General features: G+C 43.5%; 1 protein-coding gene across 4 annotated transcripts in view; it reads right to left on the reverse strand.

Annotated features, from left to right (window-relative positions):
- scaper (S-phase cyclin A-associated protein in the ER) overlaps nt 1-24,512 on the reverse strand; it is a 339,292-nt gene that overhangs the window by 56,083 nt on the left and 258,697 nt on the right. For all 4 annotated transcript variants that reach the window (XM_085972324.1, XM_085972323.1, XM_085972325.1 and 1 more), the window contains 2 exons: nt 12,236-12,468; nt 418-573 (listed from right to left, as the gene is read on the reverse strand). In XM_085972324.1, the coding sequence (XP_085828450.1) occupies nt 418-573; nt 12,236-12,468 (389 nt within the window). The remainder of the gene's footprint in view (nt 1-417; nt 574-12,235; nt 12,469-24,512) is intronic.

Genomic DNA, 24,512 nt, shown 5'->3' on the forward strand with positions numbered 1-24,512 from the left:
TGCAGAGTGGATAAAGACACTACCCAATATAGCACAACAGAACTTCTCGGGTTCGATTCCTGGTCTGTGCTCAGTCGGTTGATCTGAATCAAGGCAGAAGTGGGGACAGAACAATCAGCCTGGGTGCTGCTGAGGTGGTGATGAGGAAAAACAAGCGACTAACACAAAGATAGTGGAAACCAAGCTGCTTGGAAGTAGCCTTGGCAATGGGGGATCTGTGGGAATTCTAATTGAGGTCAAAATAGTGAGGAAAAAAAAAGAGGGCAATAGATGAAGACGGACGAAGAGTGGATTCACTAAAGTGGTTAGACTTGCACAAGACATATTCATTTTGAAGAAGCTGTAACTCAGAAGAATTTGAATTTACAAGCTGTTATGTACGTGGAGAAAAATTGCAGTTATTGTTAAATCACTTACCGATTGACAATAGCAAAGCAAAGCCGGCACATACTGTGTAGCAGGGCTGTAACGTTTTGCAGAAAGGAGGCAATTTTAGGTTGCTCATCAATGGGCCCTTGTATGGAGAGGAAACAGCCATACAGCTTATCAGTGAGTCCAGTATATACCACATAGCTAAGAATAAATAGAAAGAACCACATTAGTGTAGACCAGAACAATTAAGTACAGATCTAAGTAATATATTAAAAATCTTAAGTCTGTGCACACCTCTGTTAACATTTTCCATTATAAATTCCTATGTCTACTTTATAATGGAAACTGACGATGTAAATTTGGAAGGTGTGACAAGTTTACATAGGAATTTTCCCTTATAAATGTGGAGATAGGAGTTTATAATGGAAATATAAAATGAAGGACAGAATGCCACTTTAAAATAGGGACTGAATTACATCTGCGCTCCCCTGTCCAATTATTCCCCCACTTCACCTGAAGACGACACTCGGTCTTGACTTTCCATGTGCAACCTCACAGGAGATCGACCAATTGAGTATGATTATTTTCCCTCAAAATTAATGTGGTTTTAGTTCTGAAATTGTGGAAAAATGCTATCACAGTACTTGAAAGGTTAGAAATTAATTATTTTATTTTTTGCAAAATAATTTCTAAAGCTTACAAACGATTTCTAGCAAGCTCATCAAAATTAGGATCGTACCTTGGAGAGCTATGGCGATTGTTCTTAGAAAGGTTGCTAGGGAACCAGGAGAACGCAAGTTTGATTTCCCACTTGTGCTAAGTTAGCTGATCTCAGCTGCAGAAGCAGTAGGTACGTTACAATTCTGGGCTAGGGAAGGGGAGAAGTGAAAAGCAAACCAGTGTTCAGGCTACGGATTGCTATCCAGTGACTCCTTCAGCTTGTGAATGTTGGTGAAGGATTGGACTTGGCTGTGTGTTGTCCTCTATGGATCGCAAAGAGATTCACTGTCCAGGCTCACACATCAAGAATGGCCAATTGGGAGAGAGAAAAAGGGTGGCTTGGAAGAAGGTACTCTAGTACCAGTCATAAAAAAGAGGGCTGCACCCATGGAACTGTAACACAGTGTGTCAGGAAAAAGCAGGAATGGTGCTCCCCAGAATCCACAGAACTGTCCCACAATGAGAGTCAGGTAAATGGGGCTGGTACCTGTGGAACTGTACACAGACATAAATCAGTGCTTCCAGGAGAGAAAATTGAATTTGAAGGAATCTGCTCACCACAAGTGACATACGCCCAGTCAATTCGTGGCTAGAATACTTGATGAAGAGCTTTGAGGCAGAACTCCAACTGCAGTTTGAAGAAAATTTCAGGTGGCCTGTTTATTCAGGATATACACACAGCTCCAGTCACCACTGGCAACACACTGGGAGAAGCTGTGGCTGTTCAACTCCCCCCACCCCTCTGCCAAAAGAGGCTGCAATTGCATGAAAGCAACTTGACAAGTAAGCAGAAGGCACTTGGACTGGAAGAAAAAACAGATGAAAGATCAAATTGTTTAAAATGAGAGAGATAAATGTGAACTAATGAATGGTCTGAGGTCAATGCATGGGTTTAATTCCATTCCAAACTCAGTCAACATCACAAAGCCGCAGCTAGTTCTTTATTCAACTACCTGTCATTTATCTTTCTTCCCATTTCTCACTGTCTGCACCTTTCACTGGTAGTGGCATTTATTTTTAAGTCTTACATTTGTATTTCTCAGAAACAACAGTAATTTTATATAGGGCCTTTAATGTAGAAGATGCCCCAATTTGCTTTATGGGGGTGAGGGGGAGAAACAAATTAGATAAAATATTTCAAAATGCTTCACATATAATGAAATGCAGTGACTGTTGTTATGTAGGCAAATGCTGCAGCCACTTTGCATACAGCAACATCCCACTAACAGCACTGAGATGAATGATGGTGTTGGTTTAAGGAGCACTGGAGGCCTGGATACCAGGAGAACTCCCTGCTCTCATTACGATAGCAAAATACTGCGGATGCTGGAAATCCGAAATAACAACAGAAAATGCTGGAAAAACTCAGCAGGCCAGGCAACATCCGTGGAGAGAAAATAGAGTCAACGTTTCGGGTCAAAACCCTTTATCAAGACTAAAGAGGCACAGGGAATGAAATAGATTAAGAGGCCAGGCTGGGAGAGAACAAAAGAGAAGAGACATTAAGAGGTATTCAAAACGAGACGAGATGGTGATCGGACTAGTGGAGACAAAAGACGGCTCTAGATTAGGTGTGAAATGCGCTGGCAGAATGGGAGACAGCTGCCATGTGGGAGAGAGAAAAAAAAGGAAAGGGGGGGGGTGGGGAAACCAAAACAAAGGTGTGGATAAAAAAAAGTGAAAATGTTCTCGTCTCGTTTTGAATACCTCTTAATGTCTCTTCTCTTTTGTTCTCTCCCAGCCTGGCCTCTTAATCTATTTCATTCTCTGTGCCTCTTTAGTCTTGATAAAGGGTTTTGACCCGAAACGTTGACTCTAATTTCGCTCCACGGATGTTGCCTGGCCTGCTGAGTTTTTCCAGCATTTTCTGTTGTTATTTCCCTGCTCTCACTATTGTCGTAAGATCTTTAATATCCAGTTGAACCACCAGAACAGGCACATTGGCTTTGTTATGATGGCTCATCAGAGGACAAAAACCAGCTCCCCGCCATCCCGTCTAACACCAGACGACCAGTCCATATGGGCTCAAGTTCCTGGAGTGGGGCTGGAACACAAAGGGGGAAAAGTTCAGTTGGTAGCGCCACCCGTTAGCGCCTTAAGAGGGCACTAAGTGGGGTGCAAACCAACTAGCGCCCGGGCGCGGCGATATCTGTCCCTCTCGCGAAATTGGCCGGACATTTTGCGGTGGTGCTAAACACTAGCGCCACGATCTCCTGCACCGGCAGATCGCGACGTCAGTTGAGTGCGCAACGCCCCGGACTGGAAATTGAGTGGTGCCCCCTGCCTTAACGCCTGCCGCTAGCAACGACAGGTTGAGGGGAGCGTTTTGCAGTCGGGAAGGGACTGCTTCCTGCCTTTTTTTGTTGGTGACATTTCTGCACCATGTATTCTGAGAGAGAGAGAGAGAGAGAGAGAGAGACTGAGACTTCTGGAGAGATTCTACACTGTGTGAAGGAGTTTTGTATACTGAGCAGCACTTTGCAGGTTCATTTTGATTTGCCCTTCCTTGTATCGATTTAGAAGAGACTGTGGGGGCTGCACTCTCAGCTCTTTCCCTGGGTCTCTCCATTGTTCTTTCCAGCAGATTTGATGTATAGGTCTCTCCAGGCCGAGACTCAAGGCTGCAATGAACAGGATGTAGATGGAGACCAAGATAAACCCTCCCCTTTAAGATAAAAACAGAAAATGCTGGAGAAGCTCAGCAGGTCAAGCAGCATCTGTGAAGAGAGAAACAGAGTTAACGTTTCAGGTTGATGACCATTCATCAGAACTCCCCTTTAAGAATTGGCCGGTGCCAGTGTGTCTGTGTTCCATTGCTGACTGACATCACATGAGCTTCGCCAGCGCTGTGAGTTAGCGCCTCGCTCCTTGGCCTTTGCGCCTTAAGACAGATGTGAAACGCCTGATTTAGTGCTCCAATCACCTCCAGGGGCGATAAAAGCCAAGTTTGCAGTCGGAGGCGATAATTAGCGCTAGGTGCTAATCTTTGCGCCCGGCCGATAATTGCGCCCCAAATGGGGCGATACCGAATTTCTCCCCCAAAGTCTTTCGACTCAGAGGGAACCGAGCCCAGCTTTTTGCAAAAGCAATACATGTGCCATGGAGTAATGTGGTGTTGATTCCAGTATAACAGCTGGAGCTGACAACACCCTACACTACCAAGATCAGTCCCGGTGAGCATGGGGACTGCTCTACCTACCAGCACAGGTCCAATGTGGAAACATTTTCAACAAATCTAGAAATGACGACTAGATCTGGAATTTTATTGAAAAAGCGTGCACACACAGCCTAGAAAAGACAATGGATATCATCTGCTGCCAAAAACTTCATGATTTTACTGTGTCATTTGTAGACAGCCTCCACTGCAAATAAAGGTGAAGAAACCACCCTTTGCTTTCACATGGCATAATCTATTGAACTAGCCATTAAAACAACAAGACTTATCCGTAACAAATGTATTGCTGCACGTAACTCAATTAAAAACAGAAAAAGAGTTTGTGATTCCTATTTTCATTCTTTTAGCATGTGTTGAGTGGGGTGGGGGTGTTGTGAAAACAGTGGCCCTGAGCCAGCAAGGGGAAAAGTCAGCCAGGGTTCCCGTTGCTGGTTTCTATCCAGTGACCTCCTGCAGGACAGTGTGCATTTGGGGATGTCCACTAAGGAGAGGTTTGGGTTGGCTCTGATGCCCTCCAACTGCTGAATAGCTTGTTGACACTCAATGTGAAGAGTCACCATTGAGCCAATGTACCCAGGGTGAGTGATACCTATGGAACTGTACTCCAGCGATTTCTAGAGGGGGGTGGGGGGAGGGAGGAAGCAGTTTAAAAAAAATGCAGCAGAGGGACCAAAGGGGGACCAAGAAATTGATAAAGGGAAAATGGAATTTGAGCACAAATTAGCGAAAAATATGAAAACTGATTGTAAAAGCTTCTATAGGTATGTGAAAAGGAAAAGACTGGCGAAGGTAAATGTAGGTCCTTTACAGTCAGAGACGGGAGAATTTATAATGGGGAATAAGGAAATGGCAGAGAAATTAAATAAATACTTTATTTCTGTCTTCACAGAGGAAGACACAAAAAACCTCCCAGAAATACAAGAAAACCAAGGGTGTGGCGAGAATGAGGAACTTAAAGAAATTATTATTAGTAAAAAAAACAGTACTAGCAAAATTAATGGGACTAAAAGTCGATAAATCCCAAGGACCGGATGACCTACATCCTAGGGTTTTGAAAGAGGTGGCCATTGGAATAGTGGACGCATTGGTTGTCATCTTCCAAAATTCTATAGATTCTGGAACGGTTCCTGCAGATTGGAGGATAGCAAATGTAACCCCACTATTTAAGAAAGGAGGGAGAGAGAAAACGGGGAACTACAGACCTGTTAGCCTCACATCAGTAGTTGGGAAAATGCTGGAATCTATTACATATAAAGGATGCAATAACTGGGCACTTAGAAACTAATAGTAAGATCGGGCAGAGTCAACATGGATTTATGAAAGGGAAGTCCTGTTTGACAAACCTATTGGAGTTCTTTGAGGATGTAACTAGTGGAGTAGACAAAGGGGAACCGGTAGATGTGGTGTATCTGGATTTTCAGAAGGCCTTCGATAAGGTCCCACACAAGAGGTTGGTGAACAAAATTAGGGCACATGGAATTGGGGGTAATATACTAGCATGGATTGAGAATTGGTTAACAGACAGAAAACAAAGAGTAGGGATAAACGGGTCTTTTTCAGGATGGCAGGCTGTAACTAGTGGTGTACCGCAAGGATCGGTGCTTGGGCCCCAGCTATTCACAATCTATATCAATGATTTGGATGAGGGGACTAAATGTAACATTTCCAAATTTGCTGATGATACAAAGCTAGGTGGCAGTGTCAGTTGCGAGAGGATGTGAAGAGGCTTCAAGGGGTTCTCGACAGGCTCAGTGAGTGGGCGAGAACATGGCAGATGGAATATAATGTGGATAAATGTGAAGTTATCCACTTTAGTAGAAAAAACAGAAAGGCAGAGTATTTCCTAAATGGTGAAAGATTGGGGAATGCAGATGCTCAAAGGGACCTGGGTGTCCTTGTACATGAGTCGCTGAAAGTGAATGTGCAGGTGCAGCAAGCCATTAGGAAGGCAAATAGTATGCTGGCCTTTGAGGATTTGAGTACAGGAGTAAATAAGTCTTACTCCAATTATATAGGGCCTTGGTGAGACCACACCTGGAGCACTGTGTACAATTTTGGTCTCCTTACCTAAGGAAGGATATACTTGCCATAGAGGGAGTGCAACGAAGGTTCACGAGATTGATTCCTGGGATGGCGGGACTGTCATATGACAAGAGATTGAGTAAACTCTTGCATTCAGAAGAATGAGAGGGGATTTCATTGAAGCATACAAAATTATTACAGGGCTTGATAGGGTGGATGCTGGGAGAATGCTTCCCTTGGCTGGGACTCGGGGAGTCTAGAACCAGGGGCCACAGCCTCACGATAAAGGGTAGGCCATTCAGGACTGAGATGAGAAGACATTTCTTCACACAGAGGGTGGTGAATCTTTGGAATTTTCTACCCCAGAGGGCTGTGGAGGCTCAGTCATTGTGTATATTCAAAACAGAAGTCGATAGATTTCTGACTAGTAAGGGCATCAAGGGCTATGGTGATAGGGCCGGTGAATGGAGTTGAGGCAGAAGATCAGCCATAGATCTCATTGAATGGCGGAGCAGGCTCGAAGGGCCGAATGGCCTACTCCTGCTCCTATTTCTTATGTTCTAGAGGGAGCCTTGAACTAATGCTGTGTTTCAGCAGGCTAAAGAGTTGATTTTCTGTCATTCTCTGGGGAAAAAACTCATATTAAAAAGCAGCCTGGCCAACAAAGGGGGCAATTCGATTTTGAGATTATTGGAAGTACAGTTTATCTTTCTCCAAGGACAAATGTTTTTTTTTCCACCCAAAAGCCTGGTCACTTAACGCAAACCACTATCCTGTAATTTGTACCCAAAACACCCAAAAGGAAACCCAATACTTTACCTAGCAGCTAGCCTTTCCAGACAGACTTGTCATTATACCATTTCTAATTTGTCTATTTGTGACTGAGTCAAACTGCATTCTCTCACTGCCCAGAGCCTACAACAAATCACTCCTAATTGCACCTTCACCCTGTCACAGTTTCTATGGCAGTTCAACGTCCTGCCCATCCCCTTGCAATGCCGCAGGTATTAGACAGTCTCGGCTTACTCTGCCTCTGGCGTTATCCAAGTTCAGTCCACCCGACACCTTCACAGCACAGACCCATCAATCAGTAGACCTCCCACCTTTATTCTGCATAATATTCCTCTTTGCATTCATCCAATTATTTTCCACAACTACATTATCAGGGCAGGAGTTCTTTTCTGGTTCATTTTTTTTTTGCTCCGATTTGCTCCCCACCTCTTCTGGAGGGTGCCGCTTCCTGCTGGGCTATCATTCTACTGCTCTGGCAACTTGCTGGTGCCTTGTTCAAGTGGTCATTCTTCATTTGTGAGAGCAAGTGTCAGCCGGCTATTTTCTTTGGGGGTGAAGGCAGGGGCAATCACAGCCAAGCCTGACCCTCTCCTGACATCCACATGTGTTTCATGGTCGTGGTCACAGGTTATTGATTAGGACTGGGGAACCTTGACTGATTTTTCCTCCCTCCCTAGCCCCTGGCCACCAAGGCCAATGGCACCCGCAATGGCACCCAGTATCACCCCGCCTCCTGAAAGCTGCCCCGACTGAAATTAGCTAAGGGCGCATTTACACTACAACTTCAGTGTTGCTCGCTAAAGTTTTGGTGTAAATCTGGAGTCAGGACCCAACCTGACTGGGATAAAAGGGGTGGGAGGTCCCATGGAGGGCATGCGATAGTTTTACACTGCTTCAGTGTGGCAGTGGATGGAATGTAACATAAGTGTGGTGTCAAACTGGATTTAAACCCACTCAGGGGGTTTACTAGACCTCGTGGGCGCATTTTAAACCTGCCTGCAGTTGATTTAAATGTTTAGGCAGCGTGGATGTTACTGTCACACTCTCCTTAACCATCTCAATTTTAAATGTTTGAACAGAAGCTCGACATATGCCTGTAGCCAATCACGATATCCAACCAACCAGTGTAAACAGCTGCTGGTCTGACACTTAGAACTGAATGCGCACAGACCAAATCTTGGTATATTAACCCATTTAATAAAATGCTAATTCACCCAACCAAACACATTTACAGAGAGGAATGGAAAATCTCTCTCTGCACCTCTTTTCCTGTTCTGCTCTCCCAGTAACTTTTTTTTCTTATTTTGTCTTTCTTTGATACACGGGTATTAGTCACAAAGAAAACTGCAATTAATTGTTGCACAACGGATAGGAGCTGCCTTCAGATTAACTTTTAAGAAAGCGAATTTTTTTTTTTTTTGACAGACACTAGCGAGCAATCATAAATATTACAGAAAATGCTGGAAATACTCAGCATCTTTGGAGAGAGAAACAGAGTTAGCGTTTCAGAACAGTGACCTTTCAGAATGTCTCAGACATGAAACGTTAACTCTGTTTCTCTCTCCACAGATACTGCCCGACCTGCTGAGTATTTCCAGCATTTTCTTTTTATATTTCAGATTTCCAGCATCTGCAGTATTTTGCCTTTGCGTAAATATTACATTCCACTTTCTCCTGGTTTAAAAAAAATTAAATTTAAAATATTGATCGGGTTTTCCCACTTGTGTACTCATCAGCCCACCCTTCATTTTATTGGACAGGAAAATTGGAGATGGGCGAGTTCAGAAGCAGAAAACCCAGCCCCTTATATTGGTGGAGTTGGGGAAGGCGATTATTTGCCAGGTTTTGTCAAGCCCAAAACTGGACAGGGTTCGGGGGTGTGATTGTTACTTGAGGTCTGATGTTTGCTTCGCTCCATTAACACCAACTTGTACCACTAGGATTTACACAAATACTAGCGCAGTTGGTCTTGTTTCAGTCATTTTAATATTTTGAGGTTTCATTGAGGAAAGGGATCACACCTTTTTGCACAGGCTTCCCTCACATCTTTACTTAAAGAATGTTGCTGTACTGAACCCTGGATAGAGTTGTTTCCACTGTATGTTTCCCTTACTGCTGATGAAAATCCATTAAAACCATGAAGTCCTAATAATCAACTACCTCCACATTATAGGGTGAATTCATTGACTCCGCGCTCCCAGTGGACAGCTGGGCTGAATAGGAGCACAGATCAGAGAAAGCTACAACACCGCAGCACTGATTCTCTGATCCAGGTTCCTTTCAAGCTCGGCTCCTTGCTGCGAGCCTGACATCAGTGACTTTATCTATATAAGAGAAATCCCTTGAAGGGTGTCCTTGAAGCGTTTCCTCTGCCCACCTGGGGCTCTCCTGCTGTGCCGGAGCTCCAAGTAGAGCGCTTGTTTTGGGAGTCTCAAAGCTTCCTTGAAAAAGTGCAACATCCCCACTGACACCTGGGAATCCCTGGCCCAAGATTGCACAAAATGGAGGAGAAGCATCCAAGAAGGCGCCGAACACCTCGAGTCTCTTCGCCGGGAGCAAGCGGAAGCCAAGCGCAAGCAGCGCACGTCAACCCAAGCACCCCACCCACCCGCCCCTCCAACCACCGTTTGCCCCACCTGTGACAGAGACTGTAGGTCCCGCATTGGGACTCATCAGCCACATGAGAACTCATTTTTAATGTGGAAGCATATCACTCTCGGTTCCGAGGGACTGCCTAAGAAGAGAAGAGAAATGAAATGAATAGTGTCTATAAAACAGGACTGTCCAGTTGAATGGCAATAGCCTACCAAGGATTCAGTGCAGAAGCATTGTTTTTTTTTAGTAGAAATGTGAGGGAATCCTTTATTCCTCCAACTCAATTGAGAACTTGAAATATTCAAATAATTGATACCAAACAGTGCTAGTATTTGTGTAAAACCCAATGGTGCAAATCAACTCTAGCAGAGAGAGCTGCAACGATGTCGGAATGGGACTGGATTTGTCACTTCATATACTGTTTCAGGCCTCGGATGTTTCAGTCACTTCCTTCCCTCAGGCTACCAAGTCTGCTTCAGTCATTTCTCACCTTACTATAGATTCAGTTGCTTACTCTGCATGAACTCTGACCTCGGCCTTCCTGAATGCTCCTGGCTACGGCTGCCATGCATTACTTCGAACTACCTGCACAGGATACACTGAACAATATTGAGCGAAGGCCACAATGGAGACTCGGGGGGGGGGGGGAATAATTACTGTCCATTTCATTCTTTTGTCTGCAATTCAAAGACTATCCCTTTCAGCCTGAAAGTACCTTCGCATCTCAGGTAAGAAACAAAAGTTAGGAAGGTTTGTGTTTTTCTTTAAAAGAAAAAGAAATCCCGTTTAAAAATTCACTCAAGAAACTCAGAATTAAACAGTCGAAGGATCTTAAAGACGCAAATGAGCTTTATCAAAATTGTACATTAAATTGACAGTCTGTAAATCAGATGCTGTAAAGACTGAAGCTCTTGATCTTAAGATATAAATATTAATACTTTATATCGATATTTTGCATATGATTATATCCCACATTTTAAAAACTGGAGCAGGATGTGATTGCATGATATACAATCAATTAATCACTTTCATTCTTTCTAACCCAGTTTTTTCCACTCCTCTCCAAACTGGGGAAAAGGTAGAGAGATGGGATTAAGTGCATCGGACTTTCAGAGAGTTGCGATGGGCCAAATAGTCTCTTCCTTTGCTGCAAAATTCTGCTATTCTAATCCTTACCTTCCTATTCTCCTAAACATGGTGACTCATGGTGCAACCGAGTTCAACGGATGCTGGTACCTCAGTGTAAGTGAGGTCTTTGTGGGATCAAAGTGGCTCCAAGATGAAGCATGGAAATAATTCAACCCTCTTTGACAGACTTAGCGACACAATACCTGAGCCAAGCAGGTCTGCAATACTCCAGGGCACTTTTGATGATTGACCAGCCAGTTTGGCTTACTAATGGAACCAGGAGAGGTAGATCTATTTTGCTGGGATTATTCCCACTTGGCTCCTGATAGCACTGCAAGCAAATGCCCTACTGAGTAGGCTGATCCTGCCTGGACAAGCAGCAGGAAGCTTAGCAATTGCCTGTACTGGTAAGCTACACAGCTTTAGTTTGTTAAACTCCAGTAGTACTCCTGTGCACACTTGGAGTCACTAAAGTCTGGTCTTAGCCAACCTCTGCTTAACCTCTTTAGACTTGGACAAGTGGGGTGTATCTCTGTGGGGAGGGCGTGTGCACTCCATATTAGGCAAAGAGAAACGCTACTTGCAATTTGATACGAGGACTCAAACGTGCTGATGGACAGCTGTCTGACTGAAAAAAATATGTAATATGCTCATTCTTTATGCATGAGCCTGGCAACGGAGTTGTTGATAGTCCATTTGACCAAGTGGGAGAGTTAAAATCATAACCAAGTTTGTTCCCGTCATCTGATGTCCCCAAATGCACACTTCCAAGAGGCGTCACAGGGATCGGAATTAGGGACCCTGGTTGATATTTCCCTCCCTAGCCATGAGACACAAATTGTCGCATTCTCTTCCCACCCACTCAACACAATCCCAGCAGAGATCGGCTAACTTAGTACAGACCAAGGATCATACCAGAGACACCGTGCATTTACCCCCTGAGCAGGCAGTGAGGCCAACCTGGGCAAAACACCAGAGGCTGCTGGTTGTGGTGGGGGCGAAACTTACCCCTGATGTGGGGGCGAGGGGTCGGGGGAGAGGCAGGGGGAAAGAAATAAGTCAATGTTCAAAATGGAAATTCTGTAACAATTTACACTTACACAGTGGCAAAAAAGGAGGGATGGGGGGGGTAGAAGAAAATTAAAGACACAGCCAAAGAGATGGATTTTTAGGGGGCTTAAGGTAGGAAGCAAAGCAAATTGTTTTTTGTAGAGCATCCCAGAGAGCAAGGTAGTAATGACTGAAAGATGAGCATCACGGTAAATTGGTAAACAAGCAGAGATCTGAAAGCAGAGGGAGTGCAGGCTGGGACTTTTGGTTGTGTGAGGTTGGTCAAATAGATAGGAAATGTATAAGGTAATAATAAAACGCTTATATTTACTACTGCACTTATTCCACTCCCCCTTCCCTGCAATAGCCACTGCCCCTTACCTGATGAGATCCTGTATCCTGTTGTTGTGGAGTTCACTCTGTGAAAGGTTATTTTTTGTTTCTTGCCCTGTTTTCTTTGGTGTGCCAGGCTGGCTGTTGGCCTCAGGGAGATTGCTGGCCAAGCACCCAAGCACAGTGGCGCAGGTCTGCAGCAGTCCTGTGGTCAGCCCGTCAAACACCTGCTTGTTCACACTCTTTCCAAAGATGGCTTCGTCTTCAGCAGGAACAAAAAGCTACAAAATGAAAAAAAAATTCAGAGTGGAAAACTTTGCTCCAAACCCAACTAGGGCTGACAGCCATCACATTTTCTAAAATGTAAAAGCACTTTTACACTTCATTGGATTTTTGACCCTGTTTTAGGAATGCAAACTTCGCCTGCCACTCTTCCGCACTGGAGCCGAGCTATATAGCACAGCTGGACTTCACTGTACAATATAGACATCCAAAATGCAAATGTGTGGAACCAGCCCGTGTTGACTCTCTTTTCTGTGATTCCATCGATTCCTTTACACTATGGAGTACAGCTGCTGGAGAGAGACCGCCTGTTTGCTATTGATTACATTCCTCTGATATAAAAACACTTCAAGTCTGATGTCAAAAATACAAAAGTTTTTTAAAATCAGAATTACATTTTCCCCACTTACTTGCAAAATGGAGGTACTAACATTAAAGTTTTCAATGCATTATCAGAGCCAGCAAAGCCAATATTAGAACTCAAATGATAATCCATCTCTACCCTAGCCCCTCCCTCTGGTTTTGGAGCTGATAAAAGATGGCAAGAATAAACTCAAAGTGCCTAGGTTACCAGGGCACTGAAAGCCATGTCACTGAGAGCGCGATCTTGCCAGCCCCGGGGAGGCGGGTTTGGGGGCGGGACCTCCAGGAAAATGGCAGAATCTGGGGGCGGGTGCCCATCCTGCCCCCAACCCGCCTCCGTGCCATCTTCCCAGGAGGCGGGTAGCCGACCCGCGCCGGGTCCTGTCTCCTGGAGGCGGGAAGGGGATTACAGCCACTTAACTGCCTGTTAACAGGCAGATAAGAGGATTATCCCCATTTTACCCTCAAGTGCGGGCTTCCTGAAGGCTCCTAAACCCGCCAGGGTCACCGAGGTGAGCAGTGGGTCTGCGGGGGTCGTAGGGGTGCAAAAGTGTGCTGTGAAGGCAAGTGATGGGTGCAAGTGTGGAGAGGTATGTGAGGGAAGTGGAAAGTGTTAGTAAAAGTTTACTTACCTTTGTTTCTTCCTGCAGGCTTCAAGAGTTGGGGATGCGGAGAGTCTCGCATCTCACCGGCAGAGATGATAGACGGCTGCTGCATTCTCCAACACAACAACCATCTAATTTCTGCTAAAGAAAGAGGTTTGATGAGTCTTGAATTCAAGAACTCATTAAACAACATAGAATGTCAGTGTTTGACAGCTTCACAAAGCTGTCAAACGATGATAATTTATCTGTGACAGATGAAACGTCATACGCGGACGTTCTCTGTAACCGGCTTCCTCTTAATTGGCCTGCTAAGCCCACTGTCAATCAAGGGAACATAGCGTGGGCTGGCCAGAAATCGATGGAGGTGGGACTAAAACCCGACAAGTGGGAGTCCCGCCTCCAAAAGCTCCCCATTGGCAAAATCCACCCATAGTGTCAGTTTGGCTCTGTGGTAGCACTCTCGCCGCCGAGTCAGAAGGTCGCGGGTTCAAGCCCCATTCCAGAGGCTTGAGTACACAATCTAATCTGACAATTCAATACAGTACTGAGGAACGGTTGCACTGTCGGAACTGCCAGCTTTGAGAGGAGACATTAAACCAAGGCTCTGTCTGCCTTGTTCAAGTGGATGTACAAGATCTCAGGGCACTATTTGAAAAGGCACTGGGAGTTTCCCCCAGTGTCCTCGGCAACATTCGTCCCTTAGCCAACACCAAAAAAACTAGATTAATTGGTCACTTAGCTCATTTGGTGTTTGTGGGACCTTGTTGTGCACAAACAGGCTGCCATGTTTGCCTATTTAACAACAAATAATTAAAAAAAAATAACTGGCTATGAAGCACTTTGGGATGTCGTGAGTATGTGAAAGGCTCTATATAAATGTTGCTGTTGCTGTCTATATTTACACTGTATTTGCCATGTGGTGCTGCTGCCAGCACACACAGCTGTTTATCTTGCTGCAAGTGCTCAGGAATCAGCTCCACAATATAAATGGGGCAGAATACAGAGTACCAGCAGCCAAGACAAACAGAATCACCTTTATCTAAAGTAGTTCTGATATTATAAAAGGTGTGGGTGTAAGCATTTACATCTGAAGGGGCTTTTATGTTGCTATGGTGGGACTGTGCAGGTTTCAAATCCCTTATTTTCAAATCCCTGCATGGCTTCGTCCCTCCCTATCTCTGTAACCTCCTCCAACCCTCAGAGACATCTGTACTCTTCCAATTCCGGCCTCTTGCCATCCCCGATTTTCTTCGCTCCACCGCTGCAGCTGTGGCTTGAGCAGCCTAGGCCCCAAGTTCTGGAATTCCCTCCCTAAACTTCTCCACTTCTCTACCTCCTTTAAGAAGCTCCTTAAAACTAACCTCTTTCTGTCCTAATATCTCTTTATGTGGCTCAGTGTCAAATTTTGTTTGATAACGCCTCTGTGACGTGCCTTGGGATGTATTACCACGTTAAAGGCGGTGTAAATGCAAGTTGTTGTTGTCGACTTGCACAGTCGATGACCCTTCCTCAATCTGAACTGTCTGACCTACCCTGTTGTGGATCCCGCTGTCATCACCTTTTCCCGGGCCCTTGGAACTACTGTCGGATCTGCCTGCTCCACGGATCCAACCAACCTGCAGATTTCAAACTTAAAAATGGGAGGGCAATACATGGAAGTCCTTCTAGTGTTGCCCCTCTCCCAGGAACGAGCCACACTGCAAATGGACCTCTCAGCTACCTCTCAACATCAGGCTTTCAAAATCTGATGACTTTTAATGGATAGCATTTGCTAAATAGCAGAAACAGCCATAAGGTTTTGCTGCGGCCTCCAGCAAATCTGTTTATGGGTTTCCCCTTCTAGCCTACCCCTTTCCACTCTGCCACACTGTTTATTTTTGATGCATCCGCGCACATTGCATGTCCTTTATGTTTAAAGCACCTTACTTTTGAACTTGATCAGTAATTCATTGTGACATAAGAAAACTACTAGGCACTTGGTCTAAGCGTTAAACAAAGCTTTAATCAACTGTGTTACAACATGGAGGTCTAGTTGTGTCCTTCACTAGTCCCTGTTAAGAATGTCCTGCGCAAGCTGGGCCCGTGCCAGAGTATTTATACTCTCCCTGGACAGCGCCACCCGCAGGCCGCTGAGTATTATTTCATAAGTCTTTCTTTCATGAATGACTGATTCATGTCACATTGCTTACATAAATTCACCAGATATTGAAATGCACGATAATGGGTATTAACATCAAAACCCACCCAAGTACTTGCCTATGATAAAACTGTGATGAAAAAGGCACCCAGTTCTTCTCCTTTCCCTGAACAACTTGCCATGGAGACAGCACCTCAAGCTTTCCTTCAATGTTTCCATTTTGTTGACGTGTACTTCAGTTCCATCTCTTGACAGCTGCTCTGTCCTAATGTCCCTTACTCATTCTGCAGCTGAATGCAGCTTTTTGGTTAGTCTTCACTTCTAACTAAATCATCTTAAAATGGTTCCATTCTTTCTTCCTTTAACAGCTTCTCTTATTTCTCTTTCAAACATTAAACTTTTTTTAAAAATTCCCCCTGGTTTCAATAAAGGCCATCTTAACTTTCCCTTAAGCTCGGTTAATCTGTACTCTGTCTTGTTTTGACCTTTCTTGATTTCCCTTGCAGTTCTACTGCTCTCATTTGCCAGTTCTCTTGGCTCTCCTCTGAATGAGCTGCTCTGCCAACATCCACTGGACAGGGATAGAATTGTCAATTCTAATAACGTGCAGCGCAAACAACAGAGAACAAAACTGTGAAAGTACCCTGAATTGTAAATTGACACAGTACTGCCCATCCTTACAGCAAGCTTGCCACCATGAAGCTTAAGGGATCAAATCTGCAGGTTAGGTTTACATTTTTTGACTAAACCCAAAAAAGCCTATTTAGGCCTAAATTATGTAGAGCAGCTTATTCAAGTTAATCTTTTACTCCCTGAAGTTCATTTGGCATTTCTTTAAACTTATTTTTCCATTCCTTGCATTACAACAGTGACTACACTTGAAAGTACTTCATTGGTTGTAAAGCGCTTTGGGACGTCCCGAGGTCGTAAAAAGCGCTTTATAAATGCAAGTCTTTCTTTCTGTGATTTTAATTAGTTATCTGCTGTCTATTTACAGTTTTTCAGTGCGCACATCTGAAGGTGTTTTCTGTTTTCAAATCGGTGGCTAGTTGGATTCGCAATCATCCATCACTGACCAAATTACAAAAGTGAACCTTTTAACAATCCATTACCATGGCAATATAAATCAGATAGTATAATGTACATCAAGATTGTCAAGCTGGTTTTTGCCGTTCTTTAGACTGGCTTGCAAGACCTATCACTTAAGATGCCTAATTCTTTCTCTCAGACACCTGAACATAATTTCTCCTCATTCCTCTTTTATGACCTTAATAAGGTAGAGACTTGTCTCTTTCGTACACACAATGAGAAGCATCTGTTCCAAAAGCATACAGATCCTTTAAATTTGGGACGATAAGCCAGCTGCAAGCCCTCCTTTAACATTTTATGGTCTGTGCTTCATCTTAATGGTTTCACTCTTTAGCTGAAAGGGGGTGGGGAATAAAAGGTATCTTAAAAGACTGACGCTAGAGAGTAGGATGAAGTACTTGAATTGTCAAGTACTTATCCCTTATGTACATAACAGCGAGACTTGAAAGGAGAAATTTTTAAAAAATATGTACGGACTCCAAACTATGCAGAACGCATCAGTTACTTGCAGACATACAAAATGAGGATCCATATGTGAAACACATGTATGTGCTTTAACAAAAGATTGATTTTCACAACTCTATGGGACAACTTAACTGCTGATTGATTTTGCAAAGACATTGTACAGGACACATTTCCCCTACAGTGATGCTCCTCTTTAAAATGTTCACTGAAGGATTGCTATTATTCCTGCTATTAAATAGAAATAAAAACACAGTTTTCAACATGCCTTTTGATGAGTAGAATGCCATTGTACTTCTCATTGTCGTGGTTAAGTCCCTTCATGATCTTGCCCTTCCCTATCTTTGTAACCTCCTCCAGCGATATAAACACCACCAGAACTCTCCGTCCCTCCGGCTCTGGCCCCATGTGATTCCTCGCCTCCCTTTGCTCCACTACTGGCGGCCGAGCCTTCAGTCGCCTCGGCCCTACACTCTGGAATTCCCTCCCTAAATCTCTCCGTCTTTCTACATCTTCCTTCTTCTTTAACCCCCTCCGTATAAACCACCTCTTTGACCAAGCATTTGATCATCTATTTTTGTCTGATTGTGATCTCCTTGGGACACATTTCTACATTATAAGGTGTTGTATAAATGCAAGTTGTTGACATTATGCCTGTTGGGCTGGAGAATGCAGTGGGCCTCTGCGGAGATTAAAAATGTCATATTCTCACAATAAATATATGTTTTGAATATTTCCTTAGACTTTCCTTCCCATTTATGTACAATATATTACACACTTCATTGATCAGAGGCAGGCAGCTGTAGATTTGGCAGGCAGCCAACCGCCTGAATTCAAGGGATAGTTTTACTTAAGGCCAGATTTCAGTGTTCCTTATGCTACCATTTGGAATCAAGTTATCCACAATGCCCGTTGGCAAATTTTGTTAAAGGAAGAATACAAAAGAAAAGTGAAACAAGAAGTGAATTAAATATATGTGGGGAGAAGAAGCTGACCGCCCTCCATTTCGTGGACAGGTGTCAGCATTAATAACTGTTGTAGAATTCCAATAATATTGCTGCTGTCAGAACTAATAGCACTGCAGGTTAGCCGGAGGGAGCTGGGATCCAAGTATCTGCTAACCTCAGATAATGGCAAAATTAAAGGCTATTAAAACATGTAAAAAGTTGTAGTTAAAATTAATATAGCTGCTCCAGAGAACAAAAATGAATTAATATTGCTCTAAACATATGACATTACAATAATTAGTCTATGGGGTCTTGAGTCTATCACGTCTCAGTCTAAATGTGCCCGTCATGCTTTTCTTACTGGTCCCTGAGAAATCTGAACCAAATAAAAAAAAATACTTCATCACTATCTAATAACTTTACCGGTCTCTCAAAAACGTCTTCCGGCTCGCCATAAGCAGAATCAAGGCAGATCCACTAACCTGGCACAATATATTACATTTGCCTACATAACAGTCGCTACACTTCAAAGTAATTAATTTTGAGAAGTTTCCACGATAATGTGCTTATATAAATGCAAGTAATGGTGGTAGCTTTCCAACTTACATTTCCCAATCACGTAGAGGTAATAATGTACAGATGAAAACATTATCACCAACTGCAATACAGTTTGGATCTTTCAACACAACTGATGTTGTACTCTGCGATAGCAAAATACTGCAGATGTTGGAAATCCGAAATAACAACAGAAAATGCCGGAAAAACTCAGCAGGTCAGGCAACATCCGTGGAGAGAAATTTGAGTTGACGTTTCGGGTCGAACCCTTCTTCAAAACTGGAAAGAAAAGAAACAAGATCGAAGGCAGGGCTGCGATCGGACAAAAGAATAAAAGAAACAAAAGAAGTAAAAGAGATTAGAAGCTAGACGAGATGGTAATAGGCTGAGATTAGGTGTAAAGTGTACTGGCAGGGCAAAAGATAGCTGCCAGGTGTGAGAGAGAAACAAAAGGAAAAGGGGGGGGGGAAAGGAGTGGAAAAAATTACACGAAAAAATGAAATGGGGGCCGAGCTTATGATCTGAAATTGTTGAACTCGATATTGAGTCCGGAAGGCTGCAGAGTGCCTAATCTGCTTATCTGATTTGTCATCGATTGTTATGCCAAAGAAAAAAAGATAGTCTCTTTTAAAAAAAAAAAAAATTCCAAAGAGAGTTCATTTATTACTGCCCATTAAAGGCTGTGGACAACATCTACCCAACAGTGCTTTAAACCCTTATACGATAGCAAAATACTGCGGATGCTGGAAATCCAAAATAACAACAGAAGACGCTAGAAAAACTCAGTTCTGAAGAAGAGTTTCGACCTGAAACGTTGACTCTATTTCTCTCTCCATGGATGTTGCCTGGCCTGCTGAGTTTTTCCAGCGTCTTCTGTTGTTATTTAGTGCTTTAAACCCTCTTGATTAGATCGGTCAGGCTTACAGATAAATGTGGAATCTACCAACACGCGACAGCAGAGAACATGAATCCATTATTCACAACCTGTGATGATGTGTTGATGCAAAAAAAAACACTGTGGCAAGTCCTTTTACCCGTTGGACAGCCAATACTATGTGAGAAGCCTACTTCATTGACTAATGAAACACAAGATATGTAAATATTCCATTCTGACACCATGTCTCGTTACTTTGTTGGACCAATCTCAAAAGACCAATGCAACACTTGCTCCTAAAGACTAGCATGCACCTCTTAAAATTCAAATCGTTAGTTCACAGGTCGGAACAATCCCAAAAATATATGGGGAGTGAATTTCCGGAAGGTTCTCTTGGTCGTCTGTCGTAACTTTGGTGGAACAGCCGCAGAAACCTCGGAAAAATGGTGTAAACAGAAATTCACCCCCAGGTATCAGCGGGCCACCCAGCTCAATCGCTTAGCCATCTGGCTATAAACTTTTAAAGGACTCATAAATATTGCAATTACCTTTGTGAACTGTTCAATTCACACGATCATCAACAAATTAAGGGATCTAATGGCCACACACTTTGGCTATATAACTAGAAGTGTAACTCTAAGTATTTTTAAAGAGAGAGTCTCTCTCCTTCACTCTACGATGTCCTCCGAAGGAATTTGAGCATCTCCGAGGTCAAATTCTCTCGGTCATCAGATTTTTGCAATTATTGACTCACCAGCACATTATTTTGATGCGGTATACTCATTAAAAAACATTTTCTGCAATAATAGCTGGTGAAGATTGACTACCAAAGGGTAGGGTATATCTGCAGACCCATACCCCAACACAAGTAACTGCTTTCAGGAGAGGAAGCAACAAAATTGGATAGGTGGAAAATGAGAACAAAAATAGGAAAGATTAATTCAGCGTAACTCTAAATATTCTCACTGCAATTTTTTTAAACCTTACAACATAACGCGAGTTCAAAGTAAGCTGATTATTGCGTGTGGTTCTCGGACTAATTTTGTATGCATCAGCCAGGACTAATAATACTGATGACTCCTTTGTCTCAGTTTCACCCAAACTGTGTGACTTGGTTATTTAAAAAAAAAATGTATTAATACTGAACTAAGAAGATGCACAAGAACAAGAACTTCTTCCACTTTTGTAGTCATTTAACTAAATGTCCCAAGATGCTTTTCTTTGAGCAACAGGGGAGTCAAGGGTTATGGGGAGTGGGCAGGAAAGTGGGGTTGAGGCCAAAATCAGATCAGCCATGATCTCATTAAATGGCGGAGCAGGCTCGAGGGCCGAATGGCTGGCTCCTGCTCCTATTTCTTATGTTCTTATGTTTACAAAGCAGTTAGGTGAAGAGAAGACTGACTTTCATTTATGATCGTGTTTTTGGTGGTATATTGGCCAGGATATTGCCATCAGAAACAGCAAATACGACTTCAGTTAATGCTACATTTTAAGGACAGAACTTCCAGCATGCAGGACTGCTTTAAGACAGTACTGGATTATCAGCCTTTAATACACACTGTGGCATGGGACTTGCACCTGCAGCCTTCTGACCCAGAGGTGGGAGAGTTTCCAGTTCAACCAAGCTGACTTCAATGTCATCTCTCTATTTACAGACCAGTTACGAGGAGACTATTACACGGCTGGAGACTATTGTTGCTTATTTATTTATAAGCACTGCCTAATTCAACATGTAACTGGGTAAAATATACCAGTGAATATTCGTCTGCAATCCAGGCCCATGAATACATGGAGGCAAATAGGTCAACAGCAGAATTCAAGGCTGTTTGCCGAGGTCTCCAAAGGTTTGCAGAAGTGATTAACCATGGCATCTGGGAAGTGAAGGTATAAGTATTAACAAGACAAATTCACTAACTCTCAGGAAAAAGGTCATTCCAAGTACATTCAAAGAGGTAAATATAAATAAAGCAGGAGCAACTGGTTATATATTCTAGATAAGCAAAACTGTTTTGTTTCTTTGCAATTATTAAACCTTTATGTAATTAAGTAAATTTTGTTGCAGAAGACTGCTGCAGCACTTCAGAACTCAAATAGCTCCTCAAATAGCGAGCCGGCAAAATGGCTTTCATAACTTAAGTGCGAAAGTCATCTTCAGGGAGAATTTTAATAAAATCAGTATTGCTTGGTGAGGCAATTACTGATCAGTCAGTAACAAACTCGCCCTATGACAGTCTCTCAAGGGAAGCACTGCATCCTCCCTCATACATCCGAGGGAACCACATCCCATGATTTCTTAAGTATCTCAAAACCAAACATTAAAAATCTATCCTATCTGAGTTTATGGAATCAATTGTGCAGGACCTACAGACAGACAGTAGGAAGTATTCAAAGAATACTGATATGATACAAAACCTGTACATACCCTGAAAAGGCAAAGTTAAGCAATCATGGTCAAATTCTGAAAGAGACGGTATCAAGCTAAAAGAAAAGGTTTACCCAAAGGCAAGGCAAAGTGGAAATCCAGCGGACTGGGAGAGCTAATAAATCCAACAAGGAATTCAGGAGAAACTTCTTTACCCAGAGAGTGGTTAGAATGCAGACCTCATTACCGCATGGAGTAGTTGAGGCAAATAGCATAGATGCATTTAATGGGAAGCTAGATAAACACGAGGGAGAAATGAATAGAGGGATATGCTGATAGGGTTAGATGAAATACGGTGGGAGGAGGCTCGCCTGGAGCATAAACACCGGCATGGACCAGTTGGGCTGAATGGCCTGTTTCTGTGCTGTAATTTCTATGTAATTCTATGCAAAGAATAGCTATTTGGAGCATGATGCTCAGCTATTTGGCATTTGTGCGAGTTCTGTCGCCGATGAAGTGCTGAAGGACAGCCTCCTCATGTGTAATTAGGCATTAAGTATGTGAACTGGTCCGTTCACTGGAGGAAAGTGTTTTGGCTGAACTACTGGCAGGTCCGTAGTTTTCAATCCATTTAATTAAAATTCTAATGCTTGAAATAGTTCTTACCAGGATGAGTGATCTTGATGGTGAACTAAATAAGAAGATTCCAGACGGAGTTGAAATTCCTTCCTTTCTGTATCCGCTAACCATCTTTGAAGTTAGCATTTAATTTACTCAGCATGTATCAAAGTCACAGTGCCTTGTTTACTTTTTGGTACCAGCTTTTCTGGTTAATTATTCAATGCATGGACATAGTTTTTCAATTAAACTACAGCTCAATCCTGGAAATTACACACAGGGCTTTCAAGTGGAGTTTCTTTTTAATTTAAACCCACCAGACTAAATAAGTTTTGTTGTTCCTTAAAAGTAATTGCAAATATTATTCCTATATTGCAGGATTGTTAGGGCCTCGGACAACTGAATTAATCTCTCGCTCTTCCCCCTCTGATGCCAATTCCCCCGATGTCATCATTATTCACAATATTCAACGAAAAGACAGCCAAATTAAAATTAGTCCTAATTATGTGCAATTGCTCGACTTCTCCCCTTCCCCTCAAGTCACCTTACTGCAGTTTGATTCCATGAGTGGCAGCTATCTGCCAGCATCTTGCCCAAGTGGTCTGTCTCCATGTGTGAGCATAAACAAGCAGCACTGGGAGGCTGTTCAGCTGTTTAGGAATCAGAACCGAGCCCTGTTCTGTCCGCATCGCAGGTCCACGCATGCACACTTTCTAGGGAGGATCACTGGGCAGCAAATGGGAGCAGGCTTCTTGTCTTTTTTCCTCTCTCCCATGCCCTCCAAGGCCATCTGTAGTTGCCCAATTCAGATCAGCTAAATCACCTTAGACTGCCGCTACAACCTGGTCTGTGTGGCCCCGAACTATACTGGCCAGTGTTTTTATTCATTGGGTAAACTCTTCTGATTGACTCTCTTGGGGGACGAAATTGGGTGCCTTTGCACCTCCAGTTAGCGCCCCCAGGCGTGGCACCGACATCTACGCCTGCCGAATTTGCAGCGGCGTTACGATGTTGCGCCCTGATCACCTTCGCCCGGAGATTGTGACGTCATCGCCGTGCGCATCGCCCCGGACCCGAAATTGACTTCCGCCCCCTGCAGCAGCGCCGGTCGAAAACACTGACAGCTGCAGGAGGCGTGCATCGGGCGGTCGGCCGCTTCGGGGGACGATGATTAATGGCGAGGTGGCCGAGGTAAGTAAAAAAAAGTGTACCTTTCTTGTTCCAGTTTTTAATCACAGGTTCCTGCCTGTGATCGATCAGCCCGGCTCTCTGCTTATTGCATTTATCAGGATTAACTTTATTAGAAATTAACAGACGCTAGTGAAAAGAAGTATAATAGGCCAGGTCTTAACAACAATCTCAGTAGCTAGGACCATGACAGGTACGATAAAATCTGATCTAACTGCCACAACACCGGTCACTGGGATATCATACACAATTACAACTGCTGGGTTTAATAAATGTTTTCAGCTCCCCAATGGCTCAGTAGGTGTGTCAGCCGTGGCTCAGTGGGCAGCACACTCGCTTCCGAGTCAGAAGGTCGTGGGTTCAAGTTCCACTCCAAGGACTTGAGCACAAAAATCTAGGCTGATACTCCAGTGCTGTGGGAGCTCTGCACTGTCGGAGGTGCCGTCTTTCGGATGAGAGGTTAAACCGAGGTCCCGTCTGTTCTCTCAGGTGGATGTAAAAGATCCCATGGCACTATTTCAAAGAAGAGCAGGGGAGTTCTCCCCAGTGTCCTGGTAATATTTAACCCTCAATCAACATCACTATAAACAGATTATCTGGTCATTATCACATTGCTGTTTAGGTGAGTTCGCTGCGCGCAACTGACTGTCGCGTTTCCTACATTACAACAGTGACTACACTTCATTGGCTGTAAAGCGCTTTGGGACATCCTGAGGTTGTGAAAGGCGCTTTTTAAAAGGAAGTCTTTCTTTTCTTTCATACAGACCAGGAAGACCTCGGGTTTAATTACTAGTCTGTGCCGAGTTAGCAGATCTTAGCTAGGGCAGCGGTTGAGGTGTTACA

Source organism: Somniosus microcephalus, chromosome 32, assembly GCF_052327205.1.
Source record: "Somniosus microcephalus isolate GS21.2 chromosome 32, FLI_Smic_1.0, whole genome shotgun sequence".
In the NCBI taxonomy this organism is placed as follows: Eukaryota; Metazoa; Chordata; class Chondrichthyes; order Squaliformes; family Somniosidae; genus Somniosus; species Somniosus microcephalus.